The sequence below is a fragment of the Cupressus sempervirens genome, chromosome 11 (assembly GCF_028749045.1).
Source record: "Cupressus sempervirens isolate cs-2001-9-10 chromosome 11, ASM2874904v1, whole genome shotgun sequence".
Lineage (NCBI taxonomy): Eukaryota > Viridiplantae > Streptophyta > Pinopsida > Cupressales > Cupressaceae > Cupressus > Cupressus sempervirens.
The window spans coordinates 631,973,340-631,989,474 of record NC_143128.1 but is presented as its reverse complement, the minus strand read 5'-3'; the positions used below and the strand labels follow the sequence as shown (position 1 = coordinate 631,989,474).

The 16,135-nt window shown below is 35.1% G+C and overlaps 1 protein-coding gene across 1 annotated transcript in view; it reads right to left on the bottom strand.

Annotated features, from left to right (window-relative positions):
* LOC149531335 (M28 Zn-peptidase nicastrin) overlaps positions 1-16,135 on the bottom strand; it is an 83,855-nt gene that overhangs the window by 44,009 nt on the left and 23,711 nt on the right. Inside the window, exons 3-8 of the mRNA XM_089811539.1 lie at positions 11,579-11,682; positions 4,631-4,697; positions 4,181-4,273; positions 3,938-4,102; positions 3,684-3,824; positions 3,489-3,566 (exon numbers count right to left, since the gene is read on the bottom strand). Of these exons, the coding sequence (XP_089667665.1) occupies positions 3,489-3,566; positions 3,684-3,824; positions 3,938-4,102; positions 4,181-4,273; positions 4,631-4,697; positions 11,579-11,682 (648 nt within the window). The remainder of the gene's footprint in view (positions 1-3,488; positions 3,567-3,683; positions 3,825-3,937; positions 4,103-4,180; positions 4,274-4,630; positions 4,698-11,578; positions 11,683-16,135) is intronic.

Genomic DNA, 16,135 nt, shown 5'->3' with positions numbered 1-16,135 from the left:
CAAAAATTACAATGCATGGCAACAACAAATGATAACTATCTTTAAATATCTTTATCTTGATGAGCTTGTTTTGGATAAAGAGACTCCTCAATAGAAGCTTAACAAGCACAACTGATAAGCAATCATGCTTATCAAAATTTCACTTCTTGATGATCGAGAAGCCACAAGTGCTAAGCAAGACAAGTGCAAAAAAATTGGACTATTTTAGAGAATCTCCATGAGACATTAGATAATAGTTGTGTGATCTTCCAAGAGAATCAGCTATTTTCTATCATGATGGATGAGTGGATGTCCTTACTAACAAAGATTAAGGACATTCAAAGTCAGGTAGAGGCTATTGGTCAACGAATGGAGGAAGAGGATGTGGTAGTAATAATCCTCAAAAGACTACCTAAATCCTATGACCACTTCATTGAAACACTCAACATTACTGCAATGACTGTTGACTTAAAAGTATTTAGACTTGTCCACCAGACTTTTATAATAAGACCATTGGAAACAACACTTCGGTAGCAATGCCACTTCAACCTCTTTAAACCAAGTCTTCCCAGCCAAATCCTTTTACAAGGATAAAGGAAAATCTCAATCAACTTGTCAAAATCTCAATCAACTTGTCAAAAAGACTCCAACTAGTCTCAGGGTAGCTCAAAGAAGGATGTTTAGTGTAACTATTGCAACAAATTTAGTCATTTGATAAAGGACTGTCAAAATTGGATTGCTTTTAAATAGTAGAAGCAAGAAAGGTCTCACCTTTCACGGATTTAGTGATTTTTGGAGAAGAAGGGTATTTTATAGTTATCGGCAAGGGCAATGTGTAGACACAATATGGTGGGAGGAATCGCATATTCCTCAATGTATACTATGTTCCTAGCATGGAACTAAATCTTTTCTCGCTGAGCCAAATTATGTGGCATTCCCCTCACCTTGATGGGGTATTCAGCTCACAAAAGTCTTCAATTCGTGATCATGCAGCTCACACTACTGTGGTTGTTGTCATCAAGAATCATGGTTTGTACAGACTAGAGGATATGAGTGATTCTCTTGAGCATGCCTTCGCAGCTAAAACATTTTCCATCAGCAGTCTCTGGCATCAGAAAAATTTCACTAAGTTGCTTAGTATGTTTGGAAGGATCTACGCCTTGGCTTACCTGAGATTCAGACTCAGGATCACCAAGTTTTTGGAGCTTGTCAGGCTAGGAAGCAGCACAAGAAACTATTCAAGGATGGTGACTCGCAGCGAGTGTCAAGGGTATTGATAGTTCGATTGATGTATATGGTCCAATGAATACCTCTTTGTTATTGCTCCAGGTATTTCTTGCTTTTGTTGATGGATTCAATTATAAAATGTGGGTGTATATTCTTAGACAAAAATTTGATGTATTAACTGTATTTCAAAAGTTATATGCCTTACTTAAAAAAGAGTAGGTTGTCCATAGTCCTTGTAGTTGTAGTTCTAGCTTTCTCCAAAAGTGATACAAATGGCATCAAACACAAATGAAAAAAACCTTATACTCCTCAACAGATGCAATATTCACTACAATCTGTATCTTTAATTGGTCTCCACTCAAGTTGTTAAAGGAACACTCCTGAGAAAACCTCGACCACTAGCTGATCAGTCATCTGAAAGTCTTTGACTCTTTAGCATATGTTTGGATTCCACACACTAGGTGCTCCAAGTTGGATTCCGGATGAGCTCATCAGTAGTAGATCTTCCAGAAACAGCAAGCAGCAAAATACAATCACCTTTGCTCTCATGGAAAACATTAATAGTATTATTGAGCTCTAAATGTATACTAAAGCTAAAAGGATTCTTGAGTAGGAAAAAACTATGGAAGTTGTGCATAGTCTTCAATAGAATAACACTTGGGTTCTTTATGATCTTCCTCTAGGGAAGAAGTCCGCTAGCTGCAAATGGGACCACAAAGTTAAGAACAAAATCTGACATAACCCTTGACAAGTAAAAAGATTGTCATGTAGCTAGAGGGTTGTCGCACAAACAAGGTATTGACTACGAGGAGAATTTAGATCTACAACCAAAATGAGTACCATATGGCTCATCCTTGCCTTACAACTCAATTTGGTTGGAGAATCCATCAGATGGTTAAGAGTGCCTTCCTCAATGGTGAGTTACGCAAGAAGTCTACATGATGCAACCTCTTGGTTTCAAGGTTGTAAGGAAACAACATCAAGTGTACAAACTAGTAGAAGAACTCTATAGCCTCAGGCTCAGTAAATCAAAATTGACATGAAATTTGCCAATAATGGTTTTCAGGAGTCTACCTGATTCTAATGTATATGTCAAAAACACTGGTGGGAATATTCTTGTTATCTATGTTGATGACCCGATTATCACTGGTAGTTAGGCACTTCTGATCGATAAGATCAAAAGGAATGTGTCAATCCTTTCACATGATAACAATGGACTCCTACACTATTATTTAGGTGTTCATGTTAGGCAGACTGAAGATAGTGTCTTATTATCTTAGTCTAACCATGCTCGCAGCCTGCTGGACAAGTTTCGGATGCAAGATTGCAACTTGCATCCACACCTATGGAGAAAGGGCTGAAGCTAACAACTAGATCAGATTCACCTGTGGTGATTGAATCAACATTCAGGCAATTGGTCTTAGTTTTAATGTGAGATACACTTCACGCTTCATGACAACCCCCAAGGTTTCACTATTTGTCACAGAAATGGCAACTTAAAATGCTCTCAAACTTGAAAAAGTTTGCAAAATGCATTTCCATATAAGGTCAACTAGACAGCAGCCCAAAATAAACCCTTCCAAAGAAACCTATTGCAATTCAAAAGGAGCTGTGAAATCAGTTTTGTCAGCCATTTTTAAGCACCCAGAATACAGTATTATTTGGTTGAAGTTTTCACCCACAAAGAGTTTCTCTGAGGCGTCAATGTCTCATTGTTGTTCAAATCTATTGTATCATTCTTATCTTTTATTAAATTTGTTTAATTATTTCACTCATTTTACTCATGACTTAAGCCAAATAGAACCATGCCACATGTTAAAAAATTATTCAAAAAAAGTATGTCTTTCTTTCATGGGTGAGGAAGCCTGTGGATACTCTCGGGTGCCCTGTGGGTGCTATCCAGATGCCACTCACTGGCCCCTGGATGCATCCGGATGCCTGAAAGAGGCATCTGTCCACATCCAGGCTGTGAGTGACATCCAGGTGGAGCACATCCAACCACCTCTAGCACCCATTTGTATCCGCTTCAGCATCTAGCCTCCAGGAGGCCAAATCGGTAACTTAGCTTATGATATAATTGAGCTTCCGCTTTGAAAAAGCATGGGTTATAGGATACAACTTATTAGCCTTTACTCATTAAACATGCTTTCCAGAATGCTAAACCATTTCATCTACAGCACCTACTTATATTTCAAAGAGAAATACACAAGGGTGAGGATGCCAATATAAAACAGCATTTATTATCCAGATTAAAAGTAGATATGGAAAATGTACAAACTTACACGTGAATTCGAAATATTTATCTTTTTGTGCTTAACACCTACAGTAATTCCTAACTCCTCTGCAACATCAGAAATGCCCTGCATTAGAAGATAAGTGCCAATCAGCTTAGAAACAAGTCAGCCTGCTAGTGGGATGCAAAAGAAAAAACAAAGAAATTTGCAAGGAATAATTGATGCAGGACACTCAAAACCTACATCAAAAATTTGTTTTATGTAAACATTCTCTGGAGGCTTGGAAACATGAAGCCAAAGTTCATTATTCCATGATCCAACACTGTTCAAGCAAATAGCATAATCAATGCTTTCCTTTAGTCGTTGATCAAAACTCCCAAGCCACTGTAAATAGAACCACAAAACTTAAGTTTATTATTGTCAATTTGGATGAACAAACATTACTTTTAAAAGGTCAGCACAATGCAGACTCCTGCATCACACAAATATTAGCCAACCTTGAATGTCCCATTGTAATTATAAGGTCCACCAGAGGTCAATCCAAACAATAAATTGTATCTTCCTCTTGTTTTTGGATTTCCATAGAGACGAGAAAACAATCTGGCCAGTTCTAAAATAGCTACAGTTCCACTACCATTGCTGTCGCTGCCAAAAGACAAAGCCTGCAGGCAAAATAAATTTTAAAAGAACTATAAAACATTAAGATGTAATGAAAGATTAAAATTTTATACAAAACATACTGGTGCTGCACCAAATGTATCATACGATGCCACAATAGCAATAGTAGGAAGTTGAGTTGGGTCTCCATCTCCTCGAAGTCCTGGCAACCATCCCTGCATTATAGATTTATAGATTGAAGTCCAGTTCGAGTTAAGATGTCCTAGAAACAAAGATGTAACTTTGAACAAGAACTAGCTAAATTGTCAAGCCAAACTATACAAAGAAATTCACATACAACAAAAAATTTAAAAGGCTTTAGAAATAAATCATAAAGTGATGTGTAAACTACAATTCATCTTAAAGGAATAACCACTAAAAAGAACTGTTATCTTGGACTAGAATCATCTTAAGAAACAACCCTTAAAAAGATCTGTTATCTTGGAATATAATGACCATGCAATGTCCACTTAGAATTCAATACAACTGCTTCACTAACACGCATGGTAGAACCAAAAGGTTAATAATTTAACCTGAATGTTTGTTAGTGTGGGAGATACCAACTTTCGAGGTTCATGAGTTGGCAATACAAGCTTGTACCTGCAATCAACATTCAAAGGATCAAAGTCATTCAGTCAGACACTAATGGTTAGGAACTTAGGATATATGTATGTCTTCCAAAGTCTAGGAAAGAGAGGAGAAATTATTTTAGCACTCTGACATGATGTGTTAATATTATAGATCTTTTCTAGAGAAAATCTAAATTCAGATTTATGAAATCTCAACAACTGATGTACAGTTATAAATATCTTATTTATATATATATTTGAAGTTCCTTTTGAGATCTCTGATATTCTTATCAAGGTGATCAGAGACTGTTATAATGCTGAGATAGACTTTTACCAATCTGAATATTGATGACTGCTTTACATACTACAATGCCACTGTTATTGATTGAATATGCAACAGTCACCAATTACCTTTATTTATATGCCATAGGGGGTCATGATTTCATGAGGAGGTGTGACTCCCTCATGGCAAATGCCACAGGGAGTCACAGCCTCTCATGAGCGTGACTTCTCAAAATCATCAGTGGAGTAACCTATATCACCGATAATCATATCGGTCCTGACTTTAAAACATATACAACGTTAGTTTGTTTATTACTCATTATTAGATTTAATATATTTTATTTATGAATATATTTTTTAAGTTTAATAATAATATGTACAAGTATATATATATATATATAACAATTGTATATATGTATATATATGTGTGTGTGTGTGTATATATTTGTCTTTATTATTATATCACCATCACAAATATATATATATATATATATATATATATATATAAACATATTAAATTCATAGCAGTAATAATAAGAATGCTTCAATCCAAATGAAGCTATATTCTTAACACTCCCTCTAGGACGAAAGAGGATTGAACGCATCCTATATAATAATACACTTGTATCAATTTGAGGTGATGAAGTCTATTCATCTTCACAAGTATGACACAACCGTTATCACTATTCCTGTCTATTACGGAACTGAATCCAGTGATAACATTTGTACCAAGATATTCCCCACATTCCGGGATTTCAACCCAATGTAGTCAATCTAGATACATCCGTCATCATGTGTTCTAACAAATTAGAGACACATGACAACAAATCAACCTATTGTTAAGATCGTCAACTTACAATAGTGACCTTATCCGCATGAAAGATCATCACCTTTCTTGCCACAACACATCCAGAACATTGCAATATTGATTTTAGTGGATATTCAATAACAAATTTACATAATATTGAATTACAGTTTAGTTATACCAAGTTTATTCCTGAAATACTCAAATTTCAACCTACCCAGAGGTTTGGTGAAGATGTCAGCCTTTTATTCTTCAGTGCTAATACATATCAGCTTGATAACATCACTGCCGACCATATCCCTTATATAATGGTAAGGAATCTCTATATGCTTGGACTTGTTAAAAAAATTGGGTAAACTGATATTTTTATGCAACTTTTATTGTCACAGTGAATTATAGTGGATTCCAGTGGCTTTCCAAATAGTCCATATAAAAGTTTCCTTAGCCACACTGCTTCACGTACTCCCATGGAGGCTGACATATTCTTTGCTTCCGAAGAGCTCTAAGCAATTGTTGACTATTTTGTACTGAACAAAGAGCTCTAAGCAAATGGGGTTGCAAGCTTTGGGTTTACCTAAGGAGGAAACTCCGTAGTTAAGCGCGCTCAGGCTGGAGTAGTACTGGGATGGGTGACCTCCCGGGAAGTCCCGGTGCTTCACCCCTGTGAGCATCACCTAGATCCAATGAGTGCTAAGTGTTCTATTTATTCTCATGAGAGATGGATTCATGTTGAATCACTACTCATGAAATATGGGTCATCGAGTTTGACTCAAAATCACACAGTTAAATCCTGATATTCATATCACAATTTGACTAGCTGTGGAAATTATCTCCTACTTATCAAAAGATATCATAGTCAATCCAAGGCTAAAACAGCATCCAGTTGTACTCTTACGGTCAATATAACTACCTGCCCAGTTTGAATCAATATACCCTTGAAGTTGTAGCTCAGGATTCTCATACTTCAACCCAAGTCCAACTGGTCCTCGTAGATACCATAGAATATGCTTGGCTGCCACTAGATGAATCTTCTTGAGTTCACACATGAAGTGACTTAACACATTTGTAGCATAGAAAATATCCCGCCAAGTGTTCACTAAGTACATAAGGGATCCAAAATTTTGTTGATAGTGAGTAGGATCTACATGTTTTGAATCTGTTGCTTCAATTTTAAGCTTATGAAGGTTAGTGTCCATTGGAGTAAATAATGGTTTACAATCCATCATTCCAAACCTGGTCAATATATCTGTAGTGTACTTTTCTTGGTTTAGGAAGATGTAATTTTCCTTTTGTCATACTTCTAGACCCAAAAAATAATGTAGAATGCCTAGATCCTTCATGTCAAATTCAGCTATGAAATCCTGTTTACACTTGGCTATAAGGTGATCTGCACCTCTTATCAACAAATAATCAACATAAAGAACGAATATCAACATGTCATTATTAGATATTTTGAAATATATGTTCGGATCAGCTTCATTCTTGGAGTATCCAAATTTCTAGAAATAGAGTTGTCTATCCTTTCATACCAAGCCCTAGGAGCTTGCTTCAACCTGTAGAGGGCTTTCTTTAGTTTGCATGCGTATAGCTTCTGGTCATGTGTCGTGAATCTTTCGGGTTGTTCTATATGTACTTCTTCTTCAATGATGTCATTCAAGAAAGTTGTCTTTACATCCATTTGATGTATTTTTCATCCTTTGGATGCAACAATGGCAATTATCGTTCTTACTAAAGTGTAACTTGCAACTGAAGCAAATGTTTCTTCATAATCAATTCCAATCTTTTGAGAAAAACCCCTTGCAACAAGTTTGGTTGTGTTTTTCAATGCTTCCGTCGGGTGCATACGTGATCTTAAACAACCATTTTGAAGATACAACTAATTTGTCTTCAAGTATAGGACCAATATCCCAAACATCATTTTTAGAATGGATTGATATTCCTCTACCATTGCATCTTTCCATGATTGACATTTTAAGGCCTCCTCAAAATTAGTTGATTCTATTTTTGTGAGTTATTAAGGCAACATAGCATTTTTTATTTCTTGTTTTCTTATTTCCTCTATAAACCTCATCTGGTTCCACATTGTTCTCTTCAATCATTTTCCTTGCCCGTAGTGGTCTTTTCTTGTGATTTAAAACTTCATCACTCTCGGCGTTAGATGTAGGTGTGTCTCTGTCTCCAGAAAGACTCTCCCTCAGATTCCCAGTTGAATTATCTTATATAGTGTTCTCCCTTTGATTCTCAGTATTATAATCATTTTCAATGAAAAACTCCCTCTGATTTTCAATTTTCTCATCTTTTTTGTTTAAGGATGTTTTGAAAGCGATATCCTCATCGATCTTAACATCCCTACTGATTTCAACAGACTTTTGTCCTGGAATATATACTTTGTATCCCTTACTTATTTCACTGTAGCCAATGAATATGCCTTTCTCTACGGAAGGTTCTAATTTAGACCTTTTCTCTTGGAAATGTGAATGTAGACTGGACAACCGAAAATTCTCAAATGACTAAGATCTGGTTTGTTCCTTGTGAAGGCTTCTTCTGGAGTTATATTTTCTAATGTTACAAAAGGGCTTCTATTTTGAATGTAAACTGTTTTACTTACTACTTCAGCCCAAAAGGACATAGGGAGATTTTGATCATGAATCATGGCTTTTGCTGCTTCTATAATAGTTCTATTTTTTCTTTCTGCAACCCCATGAGGATTATAAGGTATTGTAGTCTCCCTCTTAATCCCAACAGAAATACAGAATTCTGACAATGTCAGATGTGTATTCACCTCCATTATCTAACTTAATGTTTTTATTTTCTTTCCAATGTGATTTTCCACAAGGGCTTTAAATTCTTTGAATTTTTTTAAAACTTCATTAGATTCTTTAAGTTTTAGAAAGTATATCCAAGTTTTCCTAGAGTAATAATCATCAATGAATGTTACATAGTACAACAATCCCCCTAGAGAGGGTGTTGACATGGTTCCACACAAATCAATGTGAACAAGTTCTAGTACAATTTTTGACTTGTGTTTACTTAAAGGAAAATATCCTTTCTTATTTTTTCCTAGGGCATACCCTTTACAAATACTAATGTGATCAGATTTGAGATTAGGTAAGCCTGTAGTGATTTTCCCTATGGTAGGAAGAGCACTAAAGCCAAGGTGCCCTAATCTTCTATGTCAAAGTTCATTTGAGTTATGGAATTCATGATTTAGTGCTTCTTGTTTTGCTTTAATACTTGATTTGTATAGACTTCCATCTCTTGATCCTATACTGATGGCATTCTTTATGTTGGAGTTTTTAGGCCATAGTAACATTTTATCCTCATTAAAGGTGACCCGGAATCCTTGATCAGCTAGACACGAAATAGAAATTAGATTTCTTTTTATCCCTGGTACAAATAGCACATATTTTAATTGAAGGGTTTCTCGTGTTTTTATTTGTAAGGAGCAGGTCCCAATTCCTTTTACCAAATAAGGAGAATTGTCTCCAATGGTGACTTCTTTTGTGCAATACTCTCTAAATGTTTCAAACTGACTTCTAAATCCAATTATATGTCTTGAAGCTCCACTATCTATTATCCAAGTATTATTACTTGTGTTTAATTCACTTGACAAAGCTAAATATAGTAGAGGATTTTCAACTTCATGAGATACAGATATGGTAGCTTGAATTTTATTTCTTTCAGGACAAAATTTTCAGATGTGACCAAATTTATCACATCAATAGCATTGAACTTTGGATAGATCCCTTTCTTTGTGATATTGAGAATTATTTCCTCCTTTTGGTTTAACTTCCTCTTCTTCCCTTTGTTTCTGTTGTTGGTATGTAGGGCTTGAATCTCCCCTTCCTAATTTGTGCAGATTCCTCTTGAGATTAACCCGGATTCCTCTTGAATGCACTCATTCTTGAGTTAATCAAATTTTGGAAGTGAGGGACGACTTACACATTGAATGAAAGGTTCCCATGATATAGGTAAGCCATGTTACCATGTTAATATTATAGATCTTTTCTGGAGAAAATCTAAATTCAGATTTACAAAATCTCAATAACTGATGTACAGTTATAAATATCTTATTTAAATTTTATATATATATTTGAAGTTCCTTTTGAGATCTCTGATATTCTTATCAAGGTGAGCAGAGACTGTTATAATGCTGAGATAGGCTTTTACCAATCTGAATATTGATGACTTCTTTGCATACTACAATGCTGCTGTTATTGATTGAATATGAAACAGTCACCGATTACCTTTATTTATATGTCATAGGGGGTCACAATTTCAAGAGGACGTGTGACTCCCTCGGGGCAATTGCCATGGGGAGTCACATCCTCTCATGAGTGTGACTTCTCGTAATCATCGGTGGATTAATTTATATCACCGATAATCATATTGGTCCTGACTTTACAATATATACAATGTTAAACTTGTTTATTACTCCTTATCAGATTTAATATATTTACTATATGAATATATATTTAAGTTTAATAATAATATGTACAAGTATATATAATATATATGTATTCATAAACATATTAAATTCATAGTAGTAATAATAAGAGTGCTTCAATCCGAATGAAGCTGTATTCTTAACATGATGAACCGTCCATATTACTGTAAAATTATAAGTATGTTATATATGCAAAGACTACTGCATTTCCATTAAAAACTAGTGTAATACAAAAAAACACAAAGATGTCAAAAATTAACCTATCAGTAGCTAAGCCCAGACAATAGAATAGCGTGCAATCAGGAACATGAAGATTTTGAAGCTATAAAAAACTCAAAAAAACATTCCTACTCTATATTGACAGAAAAACTGATTTCATCCTTTCTAACTGAGGTGTGCTCTAAACTCATTTCTTGGTCTTAACATTATCTATTATACTATTGTCACTCATCCAACATTGTCCATATTGAAATAAGGACTAACAAGCCACAGAAAGCTCAATGATTCAGGCAAGGCTTTGCATGGACTCAAGATTGAGAGATCAAACAGACTGCACATAGTGAGTTTTTAAGCCAAGCCATAAGAGAGATTAGATAATATAATTAGATTGATTATGTGTCTCAACTGAGAAAGGCTGCTTTCAGAAATCAAGACTCGTATCCTGGAATTTGGATCATAAGTCTGAAGATTCTAACTCTAAGTCGCAAGCACATCAAGAGATATTTAAGGTACTTGTATCTCGTTTTCTTGACATGCCGCATGCAATTTGTTTTCAATGATTCCATTAAATGAAATCTTCAAACATTCAGTAGGCGAAATCAGTCAACCCTGGTAAATATTATTAGATTGCAAAAAAGTTTACAACTAATGTCATCACTTCCAATAAATACATGCCACAATTGCTAACCAAATAAATCCCTCCCTTAAGACCATACATCAAGATAAGCAGGTTACAAGCCCTACTTCTAAGCCACAAAATACAATAGCTCCAACCTTGAGAGCAGTTCTATTGGAAAACGATAAAAGTCCACTGAGGTAGAATTTGCATTTATGAATATGTGCTTCCAGACATGCCCAAGTTCAATATTTTTACAGAGATGAATATTAGTAATTAATGAACCAAGAAGCAAAGATTCTAAATAACCCACTACATAAGATCAATAGATTCAAAGCTCCCACACATAATGAAAGAAGTGGCTCCCAATATTAAGTGAGCTTAAATTCAAATAGAACTAATTCCATATCTAACTACTATAAAAGCAATATCAGAATGCATTGCACTCCACCCGAATGCCTTGTCCTGACCTAAATTGATAATGATTGGACATAAACAATGTATGTCTATGATTATAAACAATAAGACAAGTAAACAACTTACCCCCCAGTTGTTGCAGTTGCAACCTGACCAGTAGCATCATTCTGTTTGATATCAGCTAAAATGGCATCCAGCTTCTCCTCTTCGAATGCAAAATAAACAGGATACTGCAATTATTTTAACAATAGTATTAGTAAAACCCATCAGTCATCAAGACACCCATAAAAATAAGTAAAAATACCAACTGTTTAATGACAAAGAAGAATTTGGTAAAACATAATAATTTTCGAACACAACCAAAACACATGGACTGCAAAAAATACAATTGACTTTAACTTCTACTAAATTGCATAGCAGATATCCTGCACTGATTTATAACTTGAAAGAATGATTTGCATTCAACAATAAATAGTATACTCATAATATAAAGAAATAATCAAAAAATTAACTATGGATAGTTTGAAATACGAATTCTAATGGCAAGTGCCACTTGGAAATATTGTCCAACTCCAAATGGTCAATTACGCAGAAAGTTGGGGTTTTACACATTACATGTTTACAATATGAATAAGATTTATACCAGAGTCTCATAAACATCCTCAGCTGACTTACAAGTTCTATAAAATATTAAAAGGATAGTTATTGGATTTTAGGTTCATTTTTTTCATATCATAGCCCAATAGTGCATCTTTCTTGAGGAGTTTTCAAAATATTCAAATATATTATATTATAGGGAATACAAAAAAAGGTTTAGCAATGGAGATAGGCTATTAGGTTTATAATATTGGAAAATAAGGTACAGGTGAATATCTGTAATCTTGCACATTAAAGTAAAAGGATAACCCCTGATGTATTGCAAAAGGGCGTTATGTTATCAATTCATGTAATAAGATTAATAGTTCATCCTTGCTATTTTGACCTTACATGAAATGGGAGGCTTTTCATATGTACTATACACTATATCCAATTGAGTTAAATTGACCAGTGCCTAGCATATATATTATATTCACAAACATAAGATAATTCCCTTTCAAATTTTCAACATGGGGCAACACATATATACACATATATGGTCAATACATAGACATAAATATGTAAGTGTTCTCTTGCTTTGTTTTAAATTATGTATATGAATGTTCATTGCTTTGCTCACCACATGAGAACAACAACATTGTAAACAAGATAATCCCGATTCAAAGGAGAGCAAGACATTAACATAAGTGGTTGGGTGTGTGATTGTAACATTGTTCTAGAGATCGTTTCTGCTAGGTCATAATCTGATTCTAAGAGTTGCTAAGACTGTTTTGTACGAAACTTCTTACCATGGAAGTATCTGAAATTATATATTATGATTATTCAAGCAAAATATGTCTGTATTTAAGTGTTGGTAATATCTGAACTATATCTTGTGCCTATTCTGGTAAAATATGTGTTTTATTTGAGTGGGGAACCTTTCACAATTGCAAGTCATACATACTACAAAGGTAAGAGCCTGTATGTAAGTAAAGAATGTCAGACAGAAAGAAAAGGCAACCTTGCCACATACACGGACATGATGATTTGTCATTTCATGATTTTAAGCATGATGTTATTGGGTAGGTGACAACACAATTGGATTCCTTTCAAGAAAAGAAAACAAAGAATAGAGAAAAATCAACAAATAGCTGCATTCTTCGTTTCTGCAATGCCCAGTGTTCTAGCACTGGTATGCAATAAGCATTTGACCCAGGGTTCGTATTTGGGGAGTTGGACTGTGCCACACAGCCAACCGAGATAGGAAAGCATGAGTTGGAAGAGAGACAAAGACAAAGCAGCATGGAGTGTCATTGACGACTTTTGGTATTTCAACAATCCCTTCAACACGGTAAGATAAAAAAATTGGAATTTTAATCTCCTGTTTTTGTCAACAAAAAAAATTGTTTTCCCCATTAGAAGTCCTCAGATTTTTTGAATCCCTCTTGTGCGTGTGTATTAAGTCCCATTGTTACTCGGGAATTCAAAGCTCCTTCCATTGACGTACTTTGGAGGCCAATATTGACAAAGATGGTGGTTGATATAAAATCAGTCCCTTAGCGTGAAGCAGTGCCTATCCATATGAAAAAGGGCTACACTATCATGTCCGTAAAGGGGGTGATGCAAAAAATAAGAAGCTGTTGAATTTTTTATATCTTATTTGGCTAGCACAATATTATTGAAGCCAACTGATGATTAAAGTGAGATTTTAAAAAATGAAAATTATTTATATGGACATTTCGAAGAGGTTTTGGGGGAACTGACAGTGGAAATGTAGTAAATGTAGTACAAGCACCCTCCAATAACACAGCAAATTAAATGTTGTTGCACACAGAGTACTAATGGATAGACACCCCAACACTTTGGGGCTGCTGCAAAGGAAATTGTAGCTGCAAGGCTTTAAGAAAAATTATTTTCTTTTTGATTGTCTAAACACTAAATTTTTCCTCAAATACAAATTTAGCCTTAACAAATGTAGTACAAGCACCCTCCAATAACACAGCAAATTAAATGTTGTTGCACACAGAGTACTAATGGATAGACACCCCAACACTTTGGGGCTGCTACAAAGGAAATTGTAGCTGCAAGGTTTTAAGAAAAATTATTTTCTTTTTGATTGTCTAAACACTAAATTTTTCCTCAAATACAAATTTAGCCTTAACTTTAAAGGTAAATAGAAATAGTTTTTTTAACTATTTCAATTTTGACATTTTATCTATCTTTGGTATTGTCAATGGAGAAAAGCTTGTATTGGATACATCTATGAGGGAATTGACAGAGCAAAGGAGACTACAGACAGTTGTATAGCAGTATGGAGGAAAAATGGATCTATTTGTCATATCATTGACCAGCAGTGGATAAGATAATTTGATAAGCAACTTCATGCTTCTGTATAATTAGTAAAGTCACTCTTCCTACAAAGATAGTGAAGATTGTTAAAGAACTCTATATTGCCATATGAAGGCTATAGACCGAAGTCCACAAATAAAGTTAAGGATCCTGTCTAAGTTTAATATCTACACTAGCACTAGGTGGTCCCTTTTCTTAAGAAATATGTAAAATATCGAGGACAACTGCTAGGCCAAATTGAAACACTGATTCAAAAGTTGAAAACTTTTCTTCTTTATAATTAAATATTGAATTTTTATTATTTGTAAATCTTATACATTTTAATTTTGGTATTACAAATGCATGGTGCAAAATAAATTTACACTAGGGTGCCTGATATCCAAAGAATTATCACCAATGGTCTAAGCCAAGCATACAATGCTTTGAGTTGTGAGCACAATTTAAGTATGTTTGAGCACATTAACTCCAAAATGCATAATAAGTAATCATTGTAAAGGTTGAATGAACTTGTATTTGTAGTTATAACCTATGTGTTACTCCTACATGTTGAAAAGGGCATTCAATACAACTCTGGCAAAATAAATTATACCAACTTTAGAGCTAATTATATAGTATCTTTTTTAAACCCATATCAGCCTATGCTTAACATTTTTCCCTAGTCACCTATTCATGGGCCTTCAAGGGTTAATCCTTCTAATGGAATTTGTGACAAATAGGAGTGTAGGAAAACTAACGAAAGGTTTGATTAGAATGCAATTTGATAGGGCATCCAAAGGTAACCCGAGTCAATGTGGTGTGGGTTGTGCAATTTTAGATGCTGCAGACAACACCTTGACTCTAAGAGCAAAGACTTTGCCAGATGGGACTAATAATATAGCTGAATGTCTGGCAACAATCTTTGCTCCTCAATTAGCTAAGAAGGGTGGTGGAAGAACTCATTTGCAAGGTCATTCTCAAATAGTTATCAACGAAATAGTCAAAGGAAAGATGGACACCTATTTTTTGGATAAGCACATTAGGAGGATTAGAAGGCTTTTGGAGGGATTTGAAGAATTCTATGTCAGTCACACATTGAGAGAAGGGAATGTTATAGCCGACAAGATGGCCAATGTTGGGGTGAGACTACATGATCAAGCCGAGTTTGTGGAGGATATTATACATCTAAGTCCTACTCTTATTTAACCCAGGATCCTATTGTTTAAAAGGAATTTTTGTATATGTTGGCGTGACAAAGTAATGATGGTGCAGCCCGACTGGATGAAGTGGACCATAGAGAAGGTGACATTGGGAATGTGAGAAGCATTTAAGGCTACGAAAAGTATTTTAAACTATTTGGATGGTGTCATCCATTGTGATGCAAGGATTGAAGGCAAAACTTTCTAGACTTGGGAAGAGTTTAAAGTTGGCCCACATACCGCCAGTCATTTTCATTGTACAATTTCGAAGGTTTAAGTTGAGAAGAATATCAATGGAGGCCAGCTTTTACCTGTAGACGTCGAAGAAGAAGCAAATGTCGAGATTTTGAGGGGAAATATTCCCAAGGCGTCTAGCAGAGGTGTTTTGAGTGGATGAGTTCTTTCGAATTGTATGATGGCCGCTTCGGATGGAGTTTATCAGTGAGGACTTCCGACCAAGAACAAATTTGGATATCTCCTCGCTATTTTGTGAGTGGGCCTTCCTTTTGTCACAGAGCAAAGAGAAGGCGAAGATGATAGAAACTTGTGTGGAGCCAGTTTGGCATGGGGGAGTACAAAGATG